This window comes from Rhinolophus hipposideros, assembly GCF_964194185.1.
Source record: "Rhinolophus hipposideros genome assembly, chromosome: 4".
NCBI lineage: Eukaryota > Metazoa > Chordata > Mammalia > Chiroptera > Rhinolophidae > Rhinolophus > Rhinolophus hipposideros.
The window spans coordinates 54678069-54703504 of record NC_138050.1 but is presented as its reverse complement, the minus strand read 5'-3'; the positions used below and the strand labels follow the sequence as shown (position 1 = coordinate 54703504).

At 37.9% G+C, this 25436-nt stretch overlaps 1 protein-coding gene and 1 long non-coding RNA gene across 6 annotated transcripts in view; one reads left to right on the top strand and one right to left on the bottom strand.

Moving 5' to 3' along the window:
• The window catches only part of MYO16 (myosin XVI), a 562776-nt gene that overhangs the window by 442349 nt on the left and 94991 nt on the right, over window positions 1–25436 (top strand). For all 5 annotated transcript variants that reach the window (XM_081047109.1, XM_081047110.1, XM_081047111.1 and 2 more), the window contains one exon: window positions 21801–21903. In XM_081047109.1, coding sequence (XP_080903235.1) covers window positions 21801–21903 — 103 coding nt within the window. The remainder of the gene's footprint in view (window positions 1–21800; window positions 21904–25436) is intronic.
• Window positions 1–25436, bottom strand: part of LOC308497049 — a 40286-nt gene that overhangs the window by 2378 nt on the left and 12472 nt on the right. The window contains exon 2 of the long non-coding RNA XR_013993266.1: window positions 323–712. This is a non-coding gene — a long non-coding RNA (uncharacterized lncRNA). The remainder of the gene's footprint in view (window positions 1–322; window positions 713–25436) is intronic.

Sequence of the window (25436 nt, the reverse complement as noted above, 5' to 3'; positions counted from 1 at the left end):
TCTGTTCAGATTCCCTTATCTTTATTTTTCAGGTTTCACTAGTGGTTGATATCATAAGCATTCTTACAGGGAGACAGTGGATAAATCAGTAGTTTTCCATCAAATCAAAGATTACATACAAGAAGTAGAGCAGTGGCATGTATTAAGTTTGTCTTGGAAAGAAGGTAGAAAATGGAAAAATATCATAATTGTTTCAGAGAACAGAAATCATAAAACATAGCCAATGTTATTCAACGTGTCTTTTTTTCTAATAAAAGCATTCAATGCAAATTTCCCTTTATTTGTTTAAACAGCACCATAGTGCTGATGATGGTGAACTTACCATTTTTCCCCCAGTGTTTCCTGTCGTGGAATCCAGGCAGCTCTAAACACAAAAGTGGGTATTGGCGCCAATAGAAACAGCTCTAGGAGAAGTCCTCAACTTCAGGCTCAAGAAACAGGAGATGAAACTCATGAATCTCAAAGCATGTGGAAATACATTGTTTTTTATTATGTCCGTTTTCTCCTGTCTCATCCCAATCAGTCCTGTAGCAGAATGCCTAGAGCCACCTAATATTCTGAGGGAGGAAACCTTTCCTTCCCTAGAACAGTAGTGTCCCAAAAGTGGGGTGAACCCTACTGATCTTTTCATTTTAACGTCAGTCTGCAGCTTGTCCCAGATGCAGTCACAGAGGTCCACAGTGGAGACGGGTAATGAGCCCCAGACTTCAGGCTGGAGGACAAGAAAGGAAAGACCCAGGAAATGAGAAACATCTAGAGGGACCAGAAAGTAGGGGGAGCTCTGAAAAGTGACACAATAAAGCTTTCTATGAAGCTATGATACACCTCCAAGCTGTGTGTATATGGATCTTATACTTATTTCACCTTCTTTTTTTTAATGTTTAATTAATTTGTATGGATTATTTTTTAGAGCACTCTTAAGTTCACAGCAAAACTGATTGAAAGGTACAGAGTTCCCATATCTCCCCTGCCCCCACACATGCACAGCCTCCCCCATTACCAACATCCCCCACTACAGTGGCACATTTGTCACCACTGATTAACCCACATTGACACATCGTCATCACCCAAAAAGTCCATAGTTGACATTAAGATTCACTCTTAGTGTTGTATTATACATTCTTACTTTTATTTTTATTTTATTAAAAAATATTTTAAAGATATTCTTATGAGGTAAGGTATTTTAGGTTAACATATTTTTCTTTTAGTATTTTTTTTCCTTTTCTTTTCCTTTTTCTTTTCTTTTCTTTTCTTTTCTTTTTTTTTTTTTTTAAAGGAGGGTGCAGCTCACAGTGGCCCATGCAGGGATCAAACCAGCAACCTTGGTGTTATTAGCACCATGCTCTAACCAACTGAGCTAACCAGCCACCTCTCTTTTAGTATTTTAAATATATTACTCCTCTGTCTTGCACTTTTTCCAAGAAGAAATTGGCTGTCATTCCTAGCTTTGTTCTCCTATACACGATTTTTGTTTCTGTGTGTTTTCAGCATTTTCACTTTTACACTGTTTTTGAGTAATTTGAGTATGATGAAACTTTGTGTCGTTTTCTTCATGTTTCTTTGCTATGGGATCATCATGCTTCTTGGATCTAAGAGTTTCTCAGATCTATGAATTTATAGCTTTCATCAAATTTAAAAAAATGTTTGTCTATAATATCATGAAGTTTATTTTCTATCTTCCCTCTATCTCCTCTCATTCAGAAACTACAATTATGTGTACATTAGATACTTGCAGCTGTCCTGCATATAACTGGTGCTCATCATTTATCGGTGCAAGTCACTGATGTTCATCTTTTTCAGTCTTTTTCACTCTGTTCCATTTTGGATAGTTTCTATTGCTTTGTCTTTAGATGCACTAACCTTTTCTTCTGTGACATCTAATCAACATTTAATGCAATCCAATATATTTTTTGCTTCAGTTACTATAGTTTTCATCTCTAGAAGTTCAGTTTGGATCTTTTAAAAACCCTTCATATCTTTAACATATTTTTCTCTTTCTTTTAGTATCTATCAGTCTACTAATTTCATCTGCCATTTCTAAGTCAATGTTGATTAATTTTTCTCTTTATTTTAGATATTGTTCTTTGTATGTCTGGTAATTTTTGAATGGATACTAGATATTATGAATTTTACTTTCTCAGGTGGTATATATTTGTACATTTCTATGAATATTCTTGAATTTGGTCTAGGAAACAAGTCATTTGGAAACACTTTGTTGTTTTGAGGTTTTGCTTTTAAGTTTTGTTAGGTAAAACCAGACCAGTATGCAATCTAAGTCTACTTATTTCATGCAAAATGATTGAGTTCTCTATCCAGCGCCCCTTGAATTATGTAGCTTTTCACTCTGGGTGATGGGAACAGCCCTACTTCCTTCCTGTCTTTGCCCTGGGATGGTTCCCTCTCATCCATCTGGGTGGTTCTTTTCTGGGACTTAGGTAGTTTATTTATATGCATGTGTTGATCAGTATTCTGCTGAAGACTTGAGGAGAAAAATTCTGATCCCTACAATCTTCACTCCGTGCAACTCTCTCTTCTCTGATTCTGTGCTCTGTGAACTCAAACTTCGTTGGCAGCCCTCATCTCCCCATGCCATCTCCTCAACTCAAGGAAATCCTCTGGCTTCACTCAGGATCCCCCTCTTTGGTCCACAGCCTAGAACCTTCCCCCAGGAAGTAATCTTGGCAGTCGTAGGTTTTAACTCATTTATTTCCTGTCTTTCAGGGATTACTGACCTTCATTGTCTGGTATCCACTGCATCACATATTTTTTGGTTTAAATTGTTTACGGATAAAGGGTGAAACCATTAGCTATTCTCCATCTTGACTGGAAGCAGAAATCTGTGAACTTACTTTTTTTTATTATTATTAAATTTATTGGGGTGACAATTGTTAGTAAATTTACATAGATTTCAGGTGTACAATTCTGTATTACATCATCTATAAATCCCATTGTGTGTTCACCACCCAGAGTCAGTTCTCCTTCCATCACCATATATTTGATTCCCCTTACCCTCATCACCCACCCCTCACCCCCTTACCCTCTGGTAACCACTAAATTATTGCCTGTGTCTATGAGTTTTTTTTTTTTCTCATTTGTTTGTCTTGTTCTCTTGTTGTTTTTGGTTTATATGCCACATATCAGTGAAATCATAGGGTTCTCTGCTTTTCCTGTCTGACTTATTTCACTTAGCATTATACTCTCAAGATCCATCCATGTTGTCACAAATGCTCCTATATCATCTTTCCTTAACGCGGAATAGTATTCCATTGTGTATATATACCACAACTTCTTTATCCATTCATCTATCGAAGGACATTTTGGTTGTTTCCATGTCTCGGCCACCGTAAACAAAGCTGCAATGAACATTGGAGTACACGTGTCTCTATAGAGAAATGCTTTCAGATTTTTTGGGTAGATACCCAGGAGAGCGATTGCTGGGTCATATGGTAATTCTGTGAACTTACTTTTTATATCGGTTTCCTACTAAATGGGCAGTTTTTCTATTAAATTGTTCCTGTGAGCACCTACAATTTATAGTCCCAACAGAGAACTTCCTAAAATTATGATATTTTTTGAAAGCTTATATTTTTTAAGATAATTTTTGATAGCTTAGATAATGGTACACTTTTCTGTTGATTATTCAGATTATGTATACCAGTTTTTCCTAAACAGAATTGTATTTCTATATAAAAGTTAACATAGAGCAGCTGGTATTTTATAAAATGATGCTAGAATAGGAAGAGATTGGAATAGGAAATGGAGGCAAATACTGTATTTGTTTGAATGTGCATGGGATTTTAATTATGCTAAAATTAAGCACGTTAGAAGTTGTCCATGACGCCGATGACTTTCATTTTGCTTCTTAGGGAATTAAGGGTTGGAAGCTTCTATGATCATAATGGTAAGAAATGCACATTTATGCACATGGTTCTAGACAGACATGAACTTTTTGCCGTCAACCCTGCATGCATGTGCAGGCACATAAACACACACACACACACACACACACACACACACACACACACGCACACACACACACTGCTTTGGCTCAAGAAAAAAGTGACACCTACTTTGGCCACAGTAGAATTTTAAGAGTTAGCAAGAGATTTCCCGTTCTCTTATTGGTGGTCTACCAGTATTTTAACCCAGGGAAACTCTGAGACTTTTTTTTTTCTTTTAAATCTTAAAGTATTTCAAAATTGAATAAGTAATAAGAATAGGAGGATATGCTTTTTAAAAAATAACTTTCACTTACATTTCTCATATGTTATCTCAGAAATCTTTATAACAATCATTATCTGCAAATATTGCTGTAGCCACTTATCAGACATTTATCAGGTCAGGAATAGTGCTCAAACATTAAGATTTAAGCAAATAACTTTGGACTTTACTATGTACTATCATTATTCCATTTCAGTGGTCAGGGTGTGTGTGTGTGTGTGTGTGTGTGTGTGTGTGTGTGTGTGTGTGTTTGCTAACAGAGTAAAATATTATATTATGCCCGTATTTTTCCCCCTCTAAACATCATTTCTTGCATTAAATCTTACCCGTATTCTCTAAAAACCTAAAAACTTAATAGCTCAAAGACATCTCTATAAAAGTTACTCATTGGGATTAGTATTGAGTTCCTACAAACTACCTGAGGCCATTCGAAATGTGAAGGATACAAAGATGAATATGTCTTGCCCAAGTCTGAAGTATCTCCCAGTTAAGTGGAAGAATAAATACATAAGATAGTTCTGTGGGGTGTTATTGGGTCCTAGAAGTAGAGCATGTTATTTACCAGATGGAAGTGCTTGTAAAGAATCCCTAGAGGAGTCTTGAGTGATGATGAGAAATAAGCTTATTGAAGGAAATGATGGAGGAATTCCCAGACATAGAATGTGACTAAGGGTGTGGTTAGTTACAGCTAATGTGCATAAAGGAAAGGAGGTGAGAAGCGTGCAAAGGTGTGCAGAGAAAGAGACATTCTCACTGCAGTAACGTAAGAACAAGCAAAGAAAATGGATACAAAGCAAAGAAAATGAACAGGTATTTTTGGGTACAAAACTTGAAATGTATTCTGTAGCTAATAGGAATTAAACATTTAGAACAGGGAAATAATGTGGTTTTATTTTCCTTTAAGCTCGATCAGGGGTCAGCAAACTATGAACTGTGGGCCAAATCTAGTCAGCAGCCAACTTATTAAATGACATTTCATTGGCACATAACACACTCATTTGTTTGCATTTTGCCCATGGCCACTTTCATGGTACAAAGGCTGAGTTCAGTAGTTTTGACACAGACCATGTGGCCTAAAAGCCTAAAATGTTTGCTATCTGGCTCTTTACAGAAAAGGATTGCTGACCCCTGAGCTAGATCTCCCTAGCACGAAGTTTCTCAATCCTGACACTTGAAATTTTGGACCAGATAATTCTGTCGTAATGGGCTGAACTATGCATTGTAGAGTACTTAGCAGCATACCTGGGCTCTACCCACTAGATTCCAGGAGCAGTCCACCTCCCCCATCACAATAACCAGTTGTCTCCAGACATTGCTAAATATCCCCTCAGAGGTCAGAATCACCTGTGGGTCAGAACTACTTCTAGCACTCAAGTGGAGTTTGGGTTTAAGTGAATTTGATCATAGCTAAAGTTAAAACAGTGGGAATTTGAATGGGCTGAAGGGAGAGATGTGGACAAAGAGATGTTTTGAATATGAAATTTGCATCAGTCGATATAAACACAGGACTTCAGACAGATGAAAGTTGAAGCTGACTTTGGAGGTCTAACTTGGGTTTCAGTATGGTGACTCAGGTCGCTGTTAGGTACCTTTAAGTGAGAAATAATAGTGGAGAAGAAGCGGGTGTCAAAGGAAGAGAATGAGTTCAGTTTCGAATGTGGTGGGTTCAGGTATCTACCTTGCTAAGGTAACAAAGCTGATAAGCTATTGAATATGAGAAAAGTCTGGCAGAGGATGTATATTGGAATGTCACTAGGTTATGACTAGTATTTAAAACCTGAGTTGTAGATGAAAACCAACGAGTGCAGTGTCAGAAGACCCAAGAGAATATGAAATCTGAGGAAACTGTAATCAAAAGAGTTTCTGCAGTATAGGGAATCAAAAATGAGGATACAAAGTATCTATTGTATCTCTAAGTTAGGGAATGACTCACAGAGGGTAGTGAATAGAAGAAAAATCCAGTAGATTGAGGCATGAAGGATAGTCAAGAAGTTTTTTAAGATAATCAGAAGAGAGGCAAGAAGAGAAAAGATGAAGGGTCAAGAACTCCATGACCTCCAAGGTCTACTACTATAAGGAGACTCACCACTTAATGCTGGACAGAAACATTTCCAAGAATAGTGTGAGTGAGCAAGACACTTTGCTTAAATGTTTTATAAGGGCAGGTCTCTCGTAAACCTCCAGAGTGTACAGATATCACACTAGGTGGGTAGCAGTTATGACAGCATGAGAGGGTTTGCAAGAGTACCAGCGTCGCCCCAAATATTTGCAGCAGTCCGTAAAAGACAAGGAGTGTTTGGGGATTAAATTATCTCTCTTCATAATATAGATCTATGGTTATATGCAGGATAAATCTTTCTATAGTTATATATATATATATATATATATATATATATATATATATATATATATATATATATATTATGCATTACATATAAACAGGTTTAGAGATGATCCATTTTGTCATTTTCACTGAAGCTGATCCACTCAGCAGTCCTGTTTTTAGATGGTTTGTAAATGGTTTTAAATAAATCAGCCACAGCCTTCGTTTAATGTCACCCAGTCTGAAAGTGTAGAAGGCACATCTGAAGAAAAATGGGGAGGTACTTAAAAAGAATTGATGAATAAAAGGAAAAGAGTGCCATTAGGTAACAATTGGCAGAGCACTATGGCCTGGAGAAGAAAAGACAGTGCTGCCAATTCCTCCTAATGACTGTATCTGCTCCCTTCACTCGGGACTGATGGTTCTAATACAACCAACACCTCTTCACTGCTGTAGAGAGCATCAGCAAGAAACGTGACAATGACATTGACCTCACAGATGGTGACTGGTGCCAGTGAGACAACAATGGCCCATACCCCTTAATATAAATTAGAAATAAAATAAAAAGTGAATGGCTTTGAAACTGATATGCTTTTACTCAATGGCTAATATGTTATGTTATGTGATGGTATAATCACTAGTTTTTATGTGTTTGTATTAGGAGTTGGTCAGCAAACATGAGTTATTAAAATAATATTAAAGATTATTTAATGACCTTTGCTTTATAAATATACTTATATATCAATATTATTGGTTGAATTATATTAATATTTAAAATAGTATTTAAATAATTATTTAAAAATTTGTTTTCTTTGATCTCCTCTCATTTCTCCTGATTTCCCTTCCTTCCTTTATTGATTCACTCAACAACAGCTCAATGAATGTTTTCAACCCACCAGATACTGTAAGGTAATTTAGGGATGAAAATATGGAATACATAGACTATTCTCTGCCTCAGAATCTAGGGAAAATAGAAAATGACTGTGGAATGAGGAGATATAAGGCTATTCAGGCAGTATCTAGACCAGGCAGTGTAGATTTTCTGGGAAGGGGTTCATAAGATTTCCTGGAGTAGATGACATTGAGCTGAAGCTTTAAGACCACTTAGAGTTAGCCAAAAAAGAAATCGAAGTATGTCCACACAACGGTGAGGGAGAATGATGAGTTCAGTAAATTTCAAAATGGCAAAAGTGCATGATCTTAATGACTGGGAGGTATTTAACTAGGGAGAGACAAATAAGGACTATATCATGAAGGATCCTGTAGTCCTTGAAAAACTAGTACTACCACATTTCCCTGAAAATAAGACTTAGCCAGACAATCAGCTCTAATGCGTCTTTTGGAGCAAAAATTAATATAAGACCCGGTCTTATTTTACTTTAATATAAGACTGGGTCTTTATAATATAATGTAATATAATATAATATACCCACTCTTATTTTACTATAAGACTGGGTCTTATATAACACAAGACCAGGTCTTATTTTACAATTATATATATAAAATTATATTTTATACAATTGATATTTTACTATAATATATATAATTATATTATTTTTTGCTCCAAGAGACACATTAGAGCTGATTGTCTGGCTAGGTTTTATTTTTGGGGAAACACAGTATATGCTGAAGATGGGAGTTCCTGAAGGATGTATCCTGAAGGTGTATTTAGAAGACTATTGATTACAATATTTAAGAAAGATGTTGTTGAGGCTTTATGGAGAAAAATTAACTGAGATGAAGAAAAGGACATAAACTTTAGAGATGTTAGGATGTAAAATGATCAAAACATGATGATGAACAGACTCCAAGGTTTCCAGGGAGGTGGATAGATGGTGGGTCATAGGGAGTAGGACTAAATGGGAAAGTATGTGGAGTGTGGGGAGGAATGAAACATGTTGGTCTTGAGGTGTGCTTGGGAGATCCAAACTGTGCTGTCCAGGAGGCAGTGCAATGTATTTGTGTGAAGCTCAGGAAAGTGGTTATTGTGTTTTACATATAAAAACTTTTAAAAATCATTAGTTTATAAATGATAGTGATAGCCTTGCCTCTGTTTGAGATTGCTCAGGGAAGACATTCTGGGAAAGCCAAGAAGCAAATGCTGAATGAAAAGTACATCCATTTAGTAGAAGGATGGAGGAAATTATGTCTATAAAGGAGAAGTTGTGAGAGCAGTGAAAGGATAACATAAAGAATGGGAGGGCAATGAGGGAGACAACTGTTTCAAGGAGGGATAAGTCAAAGGTTTCATATGCTGCAGAAAAGATCAAGTTATATACATCAGAAATGTGCAGTAGGAGGAAAAAGCCACAAAATACAGTCATTGGATTTGACATGTAAAATGTTATTTACTATCATGGCATATTATGTTTCAATAAAGTGGTATGCACAAAAATAAACTTGGAGAGTATATTGGAATGAAGGAGTGAATCTAATTTTTTACTAGATTATTACTAGAATGCTAAACCATCTTCGCTAATTCTCAATTACCACACCATGTTATGGGTAAGCATAATTTTCAAAAAGGTAAAAACATGATGGTCATACAAATATATGTTGAATACATATAAAAGGTTGTATTCAGCTCTTTATGTAAAAAGGAAACTAATGAGATATTAAAACAGTTCAAATGAAAATTTGATTTACAGAGATTTGTATTCTCTGACAAAACAAATTATTTCGTGCTGCCAAGATTAAGGTCATTTGTGTTGCTTTGGAGAGGAATTATTTGCATTATCGGTTTTCTACAGCTTAAGTTCTATCTCTACCGAGCTGCAACATACCTTAGTCAAAAGCAATCAAAGATCACACCTCTGCAGAATTAAGTAATACTCTAGGGTTCATTGGAAAATGTCCAGCATTATTGAGAGGGCACCCAAATGCAAGACGATTTCTTTTTTACCACTGTTTTCTGTACCAAAAAAGTGTTGTACACTTGTTAATCTTAATGCATAATTATCAAAGTAATGTAAGAGATAGAAATGATGGGAACAGGAATATTTAAGTGTGTGTTAAGTGAAAGGTATGTGGTATGTCAACGGACAGTAAAAGATAGAACATTTTGCATAATATTGATTCCTTTAGAGTTCTAGTTCATGCTAATTTTAATCATGTCTTTCTTTGAGTTAAAACTTTCATTAGAGATACTAGTACCTAGCAGTGAGTGATAACATACTTAAATTTCCAAGATATCTCAAATATCATTTGGACCTATCCAGTCAATATTTTCAAATAGTGAAAGTACATAATCACTATTTAACATGACTTGAGTGCCCACGTTATTTTCACTCAAAATGTAAATGTTCTGGATCCTAATTGTCCCTCCCTATTATCAAAGCATTTCTGTTATAGTGTTCAAAATTAACACATCTGTACTTAAAGTGCCTGATTGAAGAAAAATAGAAATTCCATTCTTTATATTAAATTGATCATTTTGATTATGTTCTTAAAAAAATGTGCACGTTGCATTTCTTGGCTCAAGATGATATAACTCAGTCAAGTGATGTTAGAATTAACTACTGCTAATGTTTATGACTCACTGTATGAATGTCCATTTTAGCTACAACTATTGGCTGACTGTATTTTAAAAATTAACATTTGCCATGTGTTACATGTAACAAATATATAATATATAATATATTCAGCATTAAAAATGAAGGAAATCCTGCCCTTTGCAACAACATAAATGGATCTGGAGGACATTGTGCTAAGTGAAATAAGCCAGAAACAGAAAGACAAATGTCATATGATCTCACTAGATGTGGAATCTAAAATAGTCAAATTCATAGAAGCAGAGAATTGAAAAGCGCTTATCAGGGGCTGAGAGGAGGGAGAAACCGGGAGGGTATTAGTCAAAGGGTGCAAAGTTCTACAAGATGAATAAATCCTAGAGATCAACTGTACAACATAGTGCCTAGGGTTAGCAATACTGGATTATAATCTTAAATTTTTGCTAAGAGAATAGATGTGTTTAAAAAAGAATAAATAAAAATAAAGAGGGCACGAAGTAACTTTTAGAGGTGATGGATATGTTTATAGCATTGATTGCCGTGATGGTTTTACAGATGTGTACTTATTTCCAGACTCATCCAATTGAATATATTAAATATGTACATCTTTTTGTTTGTCAACCATACCTCAATAAAGCAGTTTTTTTAAAAAAATAATACATAATTTTAAAAATTAAGAAACATAATTAGGTTCAGATATCAAACCCTAAGTCTTGATTCAGCCATTGCCACACACTTCCCAAAGTAGAAGAGGGTAAAAGGGATCAAATATATGGTGATGGAGGAGAACTGACTCTGGGAGGTGAGCACATAATGCAATATATAGATCATGTATTATAGAAATGTACACTTGAAACCTATGTAGTTTTGTTGACCATTGTCACCCCAATAAATTTTAATTATAATGAAAAAGTAAATGTACAAAAGAAGGTTTCATTACTGTTGAAATAGTCTGATCTAGTTTCAGTGCCAGACTGTTCCTTTGGAGATCATACTTCATTCTTCCACACGATTTGCTAACCAACTATAGTGATAGTGATATTCTGAACCACCGATTCATATGTTACTAACAAACTCAATTCAGTGTCTGAAATAGGTATAAACTTGTCATATTAATAAAATAACTGGCATTAGCCACTAATCTCCACAAAACTTTTTAGCCATTTCCAAGGAGAAGAATTGCCTTCCCTGTTTAGCAGGGAGAGAAAACACAGGAATAACAAATATCTCCAACAAACAAATTGACCTCATTTCCAGTCCATACTCAAAGACAGGGGTCAGACTGACCCTGGTGAATATTTGGTTAAGGAGCAAATTGCTTTAGGAATGGGATAATTTTACTTAAAGCCGTATAGCTTAAAGGGATCTTTTATGTAGGCTTCAACAACAAACGAGTATCTGTGCTTTTCAGTGTAACTAAACAAGCTGTTCTTGTACCTGATAAATACAGGTTATGGCTCAACCAGTAAATTCTGCAAAGCGTGGACGAAAGTACATCGGTTTGAATGTACTCACTGATTGTGCTCAGCGTTCCCCTGGGTATGTGTAATGAGATCAGAAAGCATCAGGATTGGTTCCTTTGCCTGCAACCATTGTTAGCTCCATCACATATTCAGTCCCCCAAGAGGGCACAGTTTTTAATGTCCCCTGTGGTAGATGGCTCTGGAGTGTTATGTATGCACGGATGGGGTTTCTGTGTAGAAAAATATCCTTGGGCTGTATTAAAAGCAAGTACAAACCTGGCTGAAATAAATGTTTCATGCTGCAAAGGCTGCTCAGGAAATGAAACCCAGTATACATTTCACACTGGGGCATTTCTAATTTAGTGTTTCACTTTCATCCATTTATTGAATACATAGAATGTTGTTACATGGCACAATTAAAATGAAATGGTGGGGATGGCTTTAAGTAAAAGAACTTGAGAGCATTGTCATGTAAATTCTTAGCAGATGCTCTGAATTCATTTTTTATCTGCATAGTGATACTGGCTAGTCCCAGGAGCTGAGATATAATTTAGCATTCTTTTTTGTTATTCAACTCTCATGTTGCCTGGGAGGAGAGCCTCTTGGCTTAATTACATGAAGCATAGGAATGAATGAATGAATGAATGAATGAATGAATGAATGAATGAATGAATGAATGTCATAGCATTAAGACCTCCAGGTGATCTGCTTTACCATGAGATTTGGAAGGAGATGCTTTCATGGAGGTGGCTATGGTGGAAGTGGACAAATTTTTGTTGTGGTCGTTCACATTCACCACTTTCACTCTGCTGGCCATTCACACATTTAGGCTAGTTAGAACTCACACAAAGTGAGAGCTGCGAGATCATCCTGGGATTTTCGGATGAAGGGTAAGGGGGTTTCCATCAAGGCCTCTCCGCTGGTACAGGAATTACTCAGGAATTCCCGTTACTCCTCCCTGTGAGCTTGTTTCTTCCCCTGACTCTTTTTCACTGTGGTATAGAAGTCACACAGTGAGTCTCAATTTTGGATGCTTTGTTTTAGAGGCTAAAGGGTTGATGGCTGTGATGGCATTAAAATAATAACATAATAAAGTTATTGAAATAATAGTAAGAAGAACAACCACCACCATAATGAGAGAGAGAGAGAGAGAGAGAGAGAGAGAGAGAGAGAGAGGAAATAAAGCCTTGATTTAGAAGACTTGGAATTTAAGGGGACGGCATGGAGTTTTGCTCTTTCCATTTCCTACCTTATTAATAATCCTCATTTAATTATTATTCTGTATGATCATTACCTTTATCCTTTTAAGCTCAAAACAAAAGGCAAAAGTGTCTGTTTTTATCCCATCTGCCATATTAATTCAGTGGCAGCAATATTAGACTCAAAATCCTACAGCCTGGATTAAGATCCTAGCTCTGCTGTAAACTAACTCTTTGAAGTTATCACGTAACTTCTTTTCTGGGGTTGTTGTGAGAATTCAGTAATGATATGGAGTAACCTATCATCATACCTAGAATTTATAGGCACTTTATAAATCTCCCTCCCTCCCTTCATCCTTTCCTCCCTTCTTCTCTCCTTCCTTCTCTTTTGTCCTCCCTGCTCCATTTTCAGCTCGAGAGAATTGCATATAGAAGTTGGGAACATGCTTAACCATGCCAGTCACCCAGCCCCCAACAGAACTGGTGTGGAGCTGTGGGTGGTATCATTGGGGCAGCTCTTCTGCACTGTCCTCCCTACTCTTCCCAAAGACTGCACCCTGGGGCTCTTAAACCAGGAAGAACATGGGAACGTGAAATACACTGTCTTTGAATGGCATATCCATGTTTCTAAAGATAACAGCAGCCTGTTCACCACAATTTTAAAAGAGAAATCAGTCTTAACCAGTGGCATAAGAATTGCCATAGTAATTCTGAAATTGCCATAGTAATAATGTAAAGACTGTTTTTTCCTTTAATAGAGTCAGATGTAGATCCTAAATGAGCGCTGATAAACTTAATGTCAGTCCCAACAGAAGTGAAAATCCACTCAAGACCAAAGTCCAGGCCTGAACAATCCATCAGGCCCAAAGGTCATTGCAAAGCACAGCTTAAGTCTCCTTGCTGTGCGTCCTGTCCATACAGGATGGGTTCTGAAGAGTGGAGAGAGGTGATCGCACTGGGAAGTATATGGTGCTGTTGTGCCCCAGGCAAAGGGCACAGCGAGTGCAGAGAGATGTGAGAAGTTTGATGGTTTGATTGGCTTGATGCAGAGGACCTGTGGGGCACTGGTAGTAGACGCAACAGAAGGATGGGCCAAAAACAAGAACAAGACAAACAAACGAGAAACAAAAACTCATAGAGACAGACAATAGTTTAGTGGTTACCACAGGGTAAGGAGGGTGGGGGGAGGGAGATGAGGGTAAGGGGGATCAAATATATGGTGATGGAAGGAGAACTGACTCTGGGTGGTGAACACACAATGGGATTTATAGATGATGTAATACAGAATTGTACACCTGAAATTATGTAATTTCACTAACAATTGTCACCCCAATAAATTAAAAAAAAAAAAGAAGGATGGGCAGATATACGTGGGAAAAGCTCCAGGTGATATGCCAAGCAGTGCTGGTTTCATTCTGCAGTGTGGACATGGGGAGGGTATGCGATAGCAGAGCCAACCCACTCAGAACAGACAGTACAAGGGCCGAAAGCCTGGACAAAACCTGAAATGCCAGGTGGGATTTTTAAACCTTAAGACTCATGGGAAGAAGAGAAAGAATGTGCACACTTAGGGCACATGAAAGATTTTTGTGTGAACTAGGCCATTTTAACAACTTTATCTCTTTCCGTTCACATCCTTTTCTTTAAAAGAAAAAGTGTTCCTGTCATTGAAAAGCACTTCTGCAAGTCCTCTCTCTTTGTGTCCCATTTTTTTCCTTCGTATCTTATCCTCCCTTCCATGTTGAAATAGATTTTATTTCTCTCTCAAGCCCACTTGTGCTCCTTTTCCTTCATACTTCTCACTATTTTCATGATATATGTCAGTCCCGTTGCTAGGCAGCTGTTCCACTCAACCCACCACTCAGCATTCTAAATGCTGGAAATTAGCCCCAAATAGCTAGAAAATCACCCTTCTGCACCTGCACTGTGTTTACTGTGAGAGTATGAATATGAGGAGTGAAATGAACGAGCCAGGCAAGTTCGTAGAACCAATGAAATGCATCCCTATTCAAGCATTGCCAAACAGCTACATTAGTGGCGTCCATGCCAGGTAGAGAAACCACTCAGTGCCCTATGGGAAAAGACCAAGGAAAGGGTTAAAGAAGAAACTGCATCTCTGTCCCATCAGAGCTTAAAATTAATGAACAAAATTATTTGGAGTAAAATGGAAACATGCAAACATAAGCGTCAATAGAACGTAGACTTTGTATTATTTCTACAGATATCGCAGATAAGCTTTGTTCTTCTGTGCCACTGAAAAACAAAACACCAAAAAACTTTGATTGCTTCTATTTCACCCTCAAGCTATTGACCGTAACTTTTATTTATGTCTTGAACTGCGAGAGCCCAACCTTGTGTTTCTCCGCCGGCTGCTAATGTCTTGATGCCATCGTATTCTGGTTTCTTCCAGGTCCCTGGCATCGCCCTTCATTCCCTAATCACAAAACCCATCTGCTTTTCCGTGCCGACACGTTTTAACCTCTTTGTGACAGTTAGTGCCGCTGACCACATTTCAACCTCTGCCTTCCCTCCACCCCTCTTGAATTACACAGCCCCCGTCTTGCCTTCCTGTCTTACTCCTCTTTGCTCTGCCCTTAGTGAGCTGTCTTTCTCTGTCAATAGAGAGCTCCTACATCATTTTCCTATTTCTGTAGGTTATGCAGTGCATCCTGGGGGATGAGAAGGTAAATCATTCTCCCCAAACATTGTTTTGTTCTTCCCGACTAAGTAATTAAAGTAGGTCCCTGATAAAGTTTCAAAGGTCTTGAAATAAGAAAACCTTTCTGACAGTTTGGGCCAAAAAAAAACAACCCACTAAAAACAAACAAACAAACAAACAAAAAACTCATGCTTTATATTTGAGCATATGCAGTGAAATTAGAATATCACTTTGTACATCTTAGAAATTTATACATTTCTTGGCAGAGTATCTAGCTCATAAAAGGTGCTCAGTGCATATTCGTTGGATACAATTACATTTTAAGTGGTATCAGGACTAAAATTGTCACAACAGAATTTTCTTTGAGAATGAAGAGATAAAGTCAATACTCAGCAATCAGAAACAATTTTAGAGAAACTGCGTCTGAGTTAGGTTTTTTAAAGCATTAGTTTGATGTACAGACCTTGTGTTTTCCTAAGGGAACGCTTCAACTATTTCATGGCAGATTTCTTAGTCAGTTAAGAGTCACTACCATGTTTAGCCTGACTTCCGTGGTAGCTGCTGCATATGTTGTGTTTTTCTTTTGTTTTTGGGGGGTTTGTTTTCATTTTTGTTTTTGAATCTCTAGGTCCACAAGGGATAGGATGTCCGAGTTCTAATTAAAACTAGAAAGAACAATTACTTTTGAAAAGAGAAATATTAATGTGTCACATTCCTAAGGTTCTGCATTACAGTTCTGAACTGTTGGTAGCTTTTCTCTGCTTCTTCAACTTCAGTCTATCCCTCTTGGAATCCAGAGACCCCAAAATGAATATGGACTATGATGGAATTCTTAAACTTACAATTTTGTAAGGCTTCATGATGTCTTATTATTTTAATGTCACTATACTCCCCATACTGAGAGTGTATTAGGGCGAACTTTCATACTTGAATCCTTGATGTAGAGAAAGTAATTGATGAATAGTGGGCATGTTAAACAATTTTTCAGTAACTGTGATAGAACTGGTCATGAAACCCCATACTTATATATTGGAAACCTAGGATGAAGACTGGCAAGAAGGGGAGGTTGAAAGTCATCAAAGAAGCATTCACAAGAGAAGTGAGGCAAATAGAGCTTAGAACACAGCTTTAGGTTTCAACCCCAAGAGAGCACCGAATATTCAGCACCATAATGGAAGTAGACCCAGTTTCCTAAATGGTCAGTCAGTACTGTTCTATCTAGTCAGGCAGAAGGTCATGACAGAGAAGAAACAACCCAGCTGAGTAAGTGCCAACCAAAGAGGGATTAGATTTGGTTTGGGCATGTTGGCTGACATTTAGTCCATACCTCCTTGCAGATTTCCACCCAAATTTCTCCTTTTGGTTCTCTATGGTTGCACTATTTCCTTCTGTTTATGCAGCATTTGTCCAGGAAAATAACTACTCTACCCACTCTGTTCCATCTTAGTAAATGTCAACTTCATTCTCCAGTCTCTTAGGTCAAAAACCTCGGAGTCGTCCTCTCTCCCCTCATACCACATCAATATATGGAAATACGGTTAGGTCTGTTACCAAATATGGACAGAGTTCAACCCTTTCCTACCACTTCTATTGCTTCCATCCTGGGCTGTGGGAAGAGCCTCTAGATAGGCTCCTTGATTCCCTACTTGCTCCACCGCTGCCCATGCTCAGCCTAGCAGCTTCAGTGATTCTTTTAATGTCAAGTGAAAGGACTCTGCTCAAACCCTCGCTCCCCAGGACTCTCAGAGTCAAAGCCAAAGTCCTTAGTCACCTGCATGATCTGCATTCTTCCCGCTGTAGTGACCTTTGTGAATCCTTCTCCTCTACCTTTCCTCTCACCTGCTGTGCTCCAGCCGCACCAGCTTCCTTGATATTCCTTGAACACACAGGCGCTATCCCACTCAGGGTTTCTGGACCTGTTGTTCCTTCAATGTGGCTGTTCCCAGAAAGTACAACTGCTGCCTTCCTCACCCTCATGCATTTGCTCACAGTGAAACCTTTCCTGCTTTATTTTTTTCCACCTCTCTCATTGTATCTGACATCCTTTATCAGTTATGTTTCCATTGTCTGTCTCCACCAGAAGCTATAAGGAATTTCATCTGTTCTGTTGCCTGCTGCATTTGCATATTTTGTGCTCAGTCAATATTGGTTGGTTGATGGAGCCCCATTGAATGAGGCATGGAACCTCAATTCTGGACATGGAACTAAATCCCAATCATTACCCTCATCCCAAGCCAAGATGAGACAAGAGTAGGTTAGCTGGAAGAGTGAATATTTATTTTTTAGTCAGTTGGTTTATCTCAGACGTAGGGCAGGTGTCAGCCAGAATACACAAATCTTGAGTGGATTGAGGTGACCTCATTTGGGTAAAAGAGGCTGTGGCAGGGGGGTGAGAGCTGAGAAGTGCAATCTCTGACCACACCTGTGCTCAGGGCCCAGGTAGTGCTCCTTGCTGATTATTACCATTTGACCTCAGGTTGAAGTTTCTGTCAGATCAGACGTGTTTACGCACAGCACTAGACCAGGGACACCACCTATAGATGACACTCACATTCCAAAGGGCAAGATGTTTTTAATTACACTCAAATAGAATACCTTAGCCTGTCTAAGGTGACGTTTTTGTCTTTTCAGTTGACATGTCAGAATTACACCATTTTAGGTGTCAAAAGAACAATATAAAATGAGAAAAAGGCATGAAGTGTAAGAATTTTGTTCTGACTTGTTAATATTGTATTCAGATACTTGAATTATGTCAATTCAATTCTCACTGATAATTAACAAAGATCCAGAATGAGACAATTATAGGAGAAGAAAAAGATAATTTGAGTGATTTCATTTCATTGTGTAAGTCTGGCTAAATGGTAGAAATGCATTGATTTTCCTGAGTGCTCGAATGAGTCTGTATTTCATTATGAGTTCTAGTTTACTGTTATACAAGAGGCCCAGTCACCCAAAGGTCAGAGAGCCACAGATTCTTAACTCTGCATGTCCTATGTACTGATGGTTGCTGTTGGGTTTTACCTTTTCGGTCTTTCATACTCGGTATCTTCTTTTTCCATTCTAGAACCATCTGGTGCCGGGGGCTTGTTAGTTTCTGCCTAGACTGTAGGAATGGTGATGGAGAGATTACCTCTCGACTCAGATATCCCTGGGTTCAAATTACAGCTCATCCACTTTTACCATCTGATAGGTTTCCTAAGACTGCCCTAACAAAGTACCACAAACTAGGTGGCTTAAAAAACAGAAACTTATCTCTCATAGTTCTAAAGGCTGGAAATCCAAAATCAATGTGTCAGCAGGGCCATGCCCCTCTGAGAATCCAGGTGCAATCTTTTCTCATCTCTTCTAGCTTCTGGTAGTGGCCGGAAATCCTTGGTACCCTTGCCCTGCAGCTGCACAACTCCAATCTCTGCCTCTGTCATCACATGTCATTTTCCTCTTCTGACAAGTACACCAGTCATATTGAATAAGGGCCCACGCTTAATGACCTCATTTTAGCTTAATGACATCTGCAAAAATTCAAATTCCAAATAAGGTCACATTCACCTATCTTTTGGGGAGGACACAATTCAACCCATACACCATCTTTGTGAACTTAAACAAGTGACTTAATTTCTGTGACTATCAACTTTCTCACTATCAAAAGACTATCATACAGACCTCCTACAGCTATGAGAAGTATGCAAAGTGACATAGAAAAGCTCCTTGTACTCCTCAGAGAGCAAGAAATGTAACTTCCCATCCCCCCACTTCCCCCACCCCTTTTCTTGGCCTCCTATGATTTGTTTGTATATTATATATACTTGGCTCCATACAAAAATAATCTAGCAGACACCATGGAAGGTACAAAGATGACCCCATGCCCTAGGGAAGCTCACACTTTGCAGACAGATCAGAATTAAACTAGTGTTTGTAATGCAATGTAGAATTTGTGTCACATCCTAAGACACATGCATGCAATACTGAGAGGGGCGAATTACTTGCTGAGTGGCTTGCCACGGGTCTCATAGCAAATTTGCTGCACAGTTGGAAACCAAAGCTGTGTTTGGGTCCCCAATCCAGTTTCATTCCTGTTCTAAGACATTATGCAATTATATCATGTGTCACCTTTGAGTCCCTCAAACATCGTAAAACAAAACCCAAGTTTGCTCCCTGATGCACTGATGTCATGCACCAGCTTCTTCTGGGGATGTCCATAAGCTTTTAAGCATCCACCCCACTGCCTTCTGCACATTTCCTTCCAGTTCCTAACCCTCTACACACACATACTCTGTTAGACCCATTTGCTCTGTTCTCTTCTACCCTTGAAATGCATCTTTCTCTTTTGCGGCAACCATAATATGGCCAGTAAAAATGTACATACTCACTTCAGTACCTGCTGGATAAGAAATCACATTCTTGCCTCTTACTAAAAAAGAAAAAGAAAAAAAAAAACAGAACACTTCTGTCATCCACAGATCATTTCAGTCCATTCTGTGTGATCAAAATGATGAGCAGGATTTTTATATCCTTGCCTCTGGCACTACAATTTCATGTTCAGTCTCTGTTACTTGCTAATTTTACACTCTCTTGTACCCTGAGTTTGACACATGAGCAAAAATCTATACATGACAAGGAAGGGTTGTTTCTGATGTTGATATTTTTTTTTTGTCTGATTCATGGTTAGGAAGATTATGACAATTTTCAATCCAGGACCAACAGTATGCAAATGGTCCCTGACTTATGATGGTTCAGCTTTTTCAACTTTACAATGGTGCCAAAGCAAGACACATTCAGTAGAACCTGAACTTCAGGATCTGAATTTTAATCTTGTCCCAGGCTATCGATATGTCTGATACTTCTCTTGTGATTCTGGGCAGCGGCAACGAGCCACAGTTCCCCCATAGTCAGCCACGCCATCATGATGATAAACATCCAATACCCTACAGTGTATTCATTGTGTTAGATGATTTTGCCCAACTGCAGGCTAATGTTAAATGAGCATATTTAAGGTAGTTTAGGTTAAGCTATGATGTTTTGTAGGTTAGATGTATCAAATGAAAAATATTTTCAATTTATGATGTTTATTGGAACATAACCTCATGGTAAGTCAAGGAGCATCAGTACTGAGTTTTCAGTGGCAATGCTAAGGATATAAGAAAGGAGATAAATGTCTGCTACTGACAAAGCCAAATAGGTATATTTTCTCAGTCTGTGTTATATGGCATACCCATAGTTACTGAGGCATGGCCCTGTGCGCTGTGCACCTGATCTCTCTACAGCACTTGCAGAAATAAAGAAGTGTGTGTACATATGGCGTGGCTGCCAGTGGGACTTGTCCAATGCTCGGAGGAAGGGTGGTAAATAAAGATGTTTAGGCAACCTAATTCCTTCCTTAGTTGCCCTAAGGAAACAAAACACTCAATTTTAGAAGGTGCTGAATTTGCTGCAGCAAACTTTAGATGAAATGCTAAGATATTCCACAGAAGATAACGGAAATCTCAGGTGATTTAACTTTTGGCGTTGAGTTCCCTGAGCAACCCAACATGAGAATCATCACCATAATGCACATGATGCAATTGCAGACTGTGCTTGCTTCTTCTCTCTCCCCGACCCTCTGCTTTCTCCTCCTCCTCCTCCTCCTCCTCTCCCTCCTCTTCCTCCTCCTCCTCCTCTTCCTCCTCTTCCTCCTCCTCCTCTTCCTCCTCCTACTCCTCCTCCTCCTCCTCCTCCTCCTCCTCCTCGTAATTCAGTTTTACATGTATGTTAGGTTCAATATCTTAAGTGCAAAGGGAAATTTTACATACATTTTTTAAATGGCTGATGTAATTTTGAAAGACATTTCTTTAAAAAATCCATAGAAAACTATATTGCCATGCATTTTGTCTAGGGAATCAAATATAATAATTTGGAGGACTTTTTCCAAAACAACATAAAATGTGCTTCTAGAAGATTTAAAATCCTCAATTATCTAATACATGGGGAGGAAGCTACTCTACCTCTCACTTAAATAGGAATTCTGAATGTTTTGATATTCCTTTATTATAGATTCTAACTACATCTAGCTTCATTCTCAAATGGGAATAAAAAATGATGGAATTTTTTTAAAAAGGTGTGTTTTTTAAGAGCATTCTAAATATTTAAATAAAAGCTAATATGTAAATTTTCTTCCTTTTCAGAGTTTCTTTTGAATCACTCCATGACAAACATGCATTAAAGGACTGAAAAATATGTTTGACACATTTTAAAAAATCATTTTTCATGTAAAAGATGGGTTATTTCAGTTGCCTGTTAAGTGCACAATGGATGGAGTATTGGGGGACTCCTGGAATAAATTAAGAACAGGGGAAAATTTAAGAAACAGTGTAACAAAGACAACTCTGTTGAATATAATCCTTTGCTTGACGAATTCAGTCATCGCTTTCATATCCCTGCTGCTCTTTACAGGTATAAGCCATTGGCGGATACACTCCCTGGCGAGAAGAAGAAATTGTCTGCTGAGGAGAAATGCCGACTTGTTCTCCAGCAGTGTAAATTACAAGGCTGGCAGGTTAGTGACCTACAAGCTACTAACATACCAGTTTAGGATTTTAAATAAGTGAGCTGACTCATTGTGGGGAGCCACCAGAGTCTGACTGGCAAAAACAAATTGCTTTGATGTGTTTGGCAAGACGAGACACTAAGTGTATTCCCTGGAAACACATCAGTCTGATTCCCCGGTTTTAGCAACACGCAGCAAATACTGAGGGAAGCCAAGGAGCTCCTTTTCCTGTACTGACAAGAAGTTCCTTCGTGAAGCCCCACTCCGCTGGCCCATGTCCACGCAGATTCAGACATTGTCAGTAAAGCCTTTTGAATGATCTGAAAGGTAGCAGACGCCGGAACAACCAAACAGTGAGGACTGAGCATCGATTTCATTGGCTCCTAGCTGATATCTCACAAGTGTTCTTTAGATCCATAGTTCCCAGGCTCGTCAAGTCCTGTTTAGGCTCCTTTTTTCTGTTTCTCCTTGCGCTGTTTGTCACCTACCACACACAAAATGTCACTGTCCTTTCAATGTCATTTAATGGCAAAATCTTCATAATTGGAAACATTTAATTATGTCCTGTGATCTCTTTGGTTGGCAGAGCCCAGGGGCCCCCTGAAGGAATAGGTGGAATTCCAAAAGGAGAAAGTAACATGACACAGAATAACATAGGAAGTGCTCCACAAAAACAGCAGGGCACAGCTCTAGACTTTGTTTAATACCTTAAACAATGTCAGTGTGCCATTTGTAACTAGTGATAGGGAGAGGAGGTTTGAAACTTAAAAACAATTGAGAAGGTAATATTGGAGCAATAATGGGAAACAGAACGAAGGCCAGGAATTATTGGAAGTTGCTAGCTATGAAACAACTGAAAGTGCTTGGGTGGCAAAGGGTTTGGTGGCAAATAGCTTTGGCAAAACATAACAACTGGTGGGAAGCAGATATAAACCTCATTTTAAAACATGGTAGGGAGAACATCTATAAGTGAAAATATATGATAATTGATGAGACCAAAAACAAGGTATTTGCTTCAGAAATGACAGGAACAGAAGGTTCAGAATGTTTCTGAACGTGGCCCAGGCTCGGCAAACAGGTAGAGAATACTGGCTGACATTAGCACAGTCATTCCTCTACGACAAGGAGCTCAGAACCTAGAATTTTATCACTAATGAATAATGATTTGTCTGTGCCACCCAATCTTTTTCCCCTTTCCTTTTTTTTTTTTTAAACTAATAATGGAGTTGAACTTTAAATAACAGTCTGAAGGAGGAAGCTTACACAATCTGTAGTAGTCATGGGTGCATGGATGTGCCAAAAGATTGGATAAAAAAAGAAGGAGGAAGAAGGAATTACTAACACAGAATGATGTCAGCTAATCACTCTGAAGTCAATGACATAAGATGTGGGGGACACATATAGAATTGTTTTTCAAGTTTGTAGGTAACGAGTCATTTCAACTGAATCATTGCGGGAATTTTTAAGTAAGTCTTTGGATAGTAGTGATTCATGAAGAAGTAACACTAAGATTTTCTTGTATATTTTTAAGAATATTCACATATAAGAATAATTTACAAAAATTAATATTGAGAAAAAAACTTAGTGGTAGCTAGAATGAGAGAGTCAGGGATAATTATTCCACTAAGTGACTGGCGGTAACCACAACGCCTGACTAGCCATCGGTTTTGACACACCTGTGTAGTGTATCAGGTCAACTGTGCAAGAAGACTGGAGGACAAACTGGTGCACGCTGGCAGCCAACATTCCTTCCACATGTCTGTGTATGCTAGGATACTTGAAATTGCAACTGAGGATGGCATTAAATTGAAACATACTGTGGGATTTGAAATTGTGCATCAAAATAAAAAATAGGGAAGAGCCCGCATTTCATTGCACTACTCCATTTCCCCTCACTCCTTAAAAAAGGAGCCTGAAAATATGTGGGGGGGAGAAATGTATTCATTCTCTGAGCATGTTTGCTTATGTTGAATAGCAAAAGACCGCTTTATTGAATAATTAGAAAAGACTGCTTTCTTCAGCTTCTCTAAAATGTAATACCTTGTGTACTTTATCACATAAGACAAATCATTCACTTCACAGAAGTAAAGCTTATTCATATTTCACCTTTATGCTAGAGAGCAAAATTCATATATTATATCTAATATCATATATTTATATATGTTACATAAATATAAATTATATAATTATACATATATATGTATATTTATAAAATCATTTTTGCTTGACCCGGAAAGTCAGACTCCTTAGTTTCAAAAACAAAGCATTTGTTTGAAATGTGTTGATAGTTGCAGGAAGAGTTACTATCACTCCCTTCCTGGTGATGAATCAGGATGAGGATTAAATTGGCGCTGTCTGAAGCAACAATGAGGTCCTAATGGAGGATTGTTGTATCTCTAGCATGATTCCCAAATTGCTAAGAGTTACAATGTACGTTTCTATTAAGTGGTCATTGTTCATCCCTTGTCTCTGAATTGTTAGCATGAATTAATAGTTATACTCTTCCCTGTTTTTAAAAGTAACGCTAGAATATAGAATTGATTGGAGTTATCTTTTGCTGTGGGAACCTGAATAGAGTATTAGCTAGAAATTCAATTCTCTGAACTAAAACTATGATCTTTTCATCATTGCTTTCATGGGTCTTGAAGATCTTACGAGATTTCTTCATCTCTCCTTGATATTAATCAGACCCTGTTCAGTACAGCCTCTGAGTCACCAGTGCAGGATTCTAAATCCACAGTTTTCACACTTTCGTACATTGTAACAATTGCATACATGGTGGTGAACACAAGCATTTCCTTCTGTGTCAGATGAGGATAGAGACACCTGACCTGCAGCACTGTTCCATTTGATTATCGATCCATATGTTTTATTTATTCCTTACATAGTTGGGGATTTGGAGTCAGTATGGGAGGCAGTGGGATTTTTAATATTTCATAAATAATGATTCTTCTAAAGAATGTTTCAACTATTCAGATGTTTGCTTTATTTGATTTAAGCCTAACAACAACTATGCAGAAAAAGGGAAGTAGTCAGGGTGAACAGTTAATGACCTCATTTTAAATATGAGGAAATAGAGTTTTAGAGATCAGCATAATGATCAAAATATTAGGTGTAGTTAATATTTAGTTTCAGTGGAAAGGCCACTTTGCTGAGAGCAGCATCTAGGTCTTGCTATGCTCTGTTCTTTCCACTGCATTTAACTCGATCTATATCTTTTAATGTAACCATCTAACGTCCTTTTATTCAGATAACAACTTGAAAGGCATAGACTATACATCACAGTTTGAGCTTTGATCAAAGGCATTTATATATTCCTTTATTGCTCTGAGTAGATTGCTTCTTGTAGTTAGTGTCTTTTTTCATGTTTATAATTCACCCAGTAGATGAAGGAAAAACAAGCTGACTGCTTCCCGGATTCTGATCAGAATCTTTCTTACCCCAACTGTCAGCCAGATGACCCTTAAATAGCACAGCACTTTTAGACGTTGGTTTCTGACTGCATCTTGGAAAGAAAAGGAGAAAGAGAAAGAAGAAAGGGG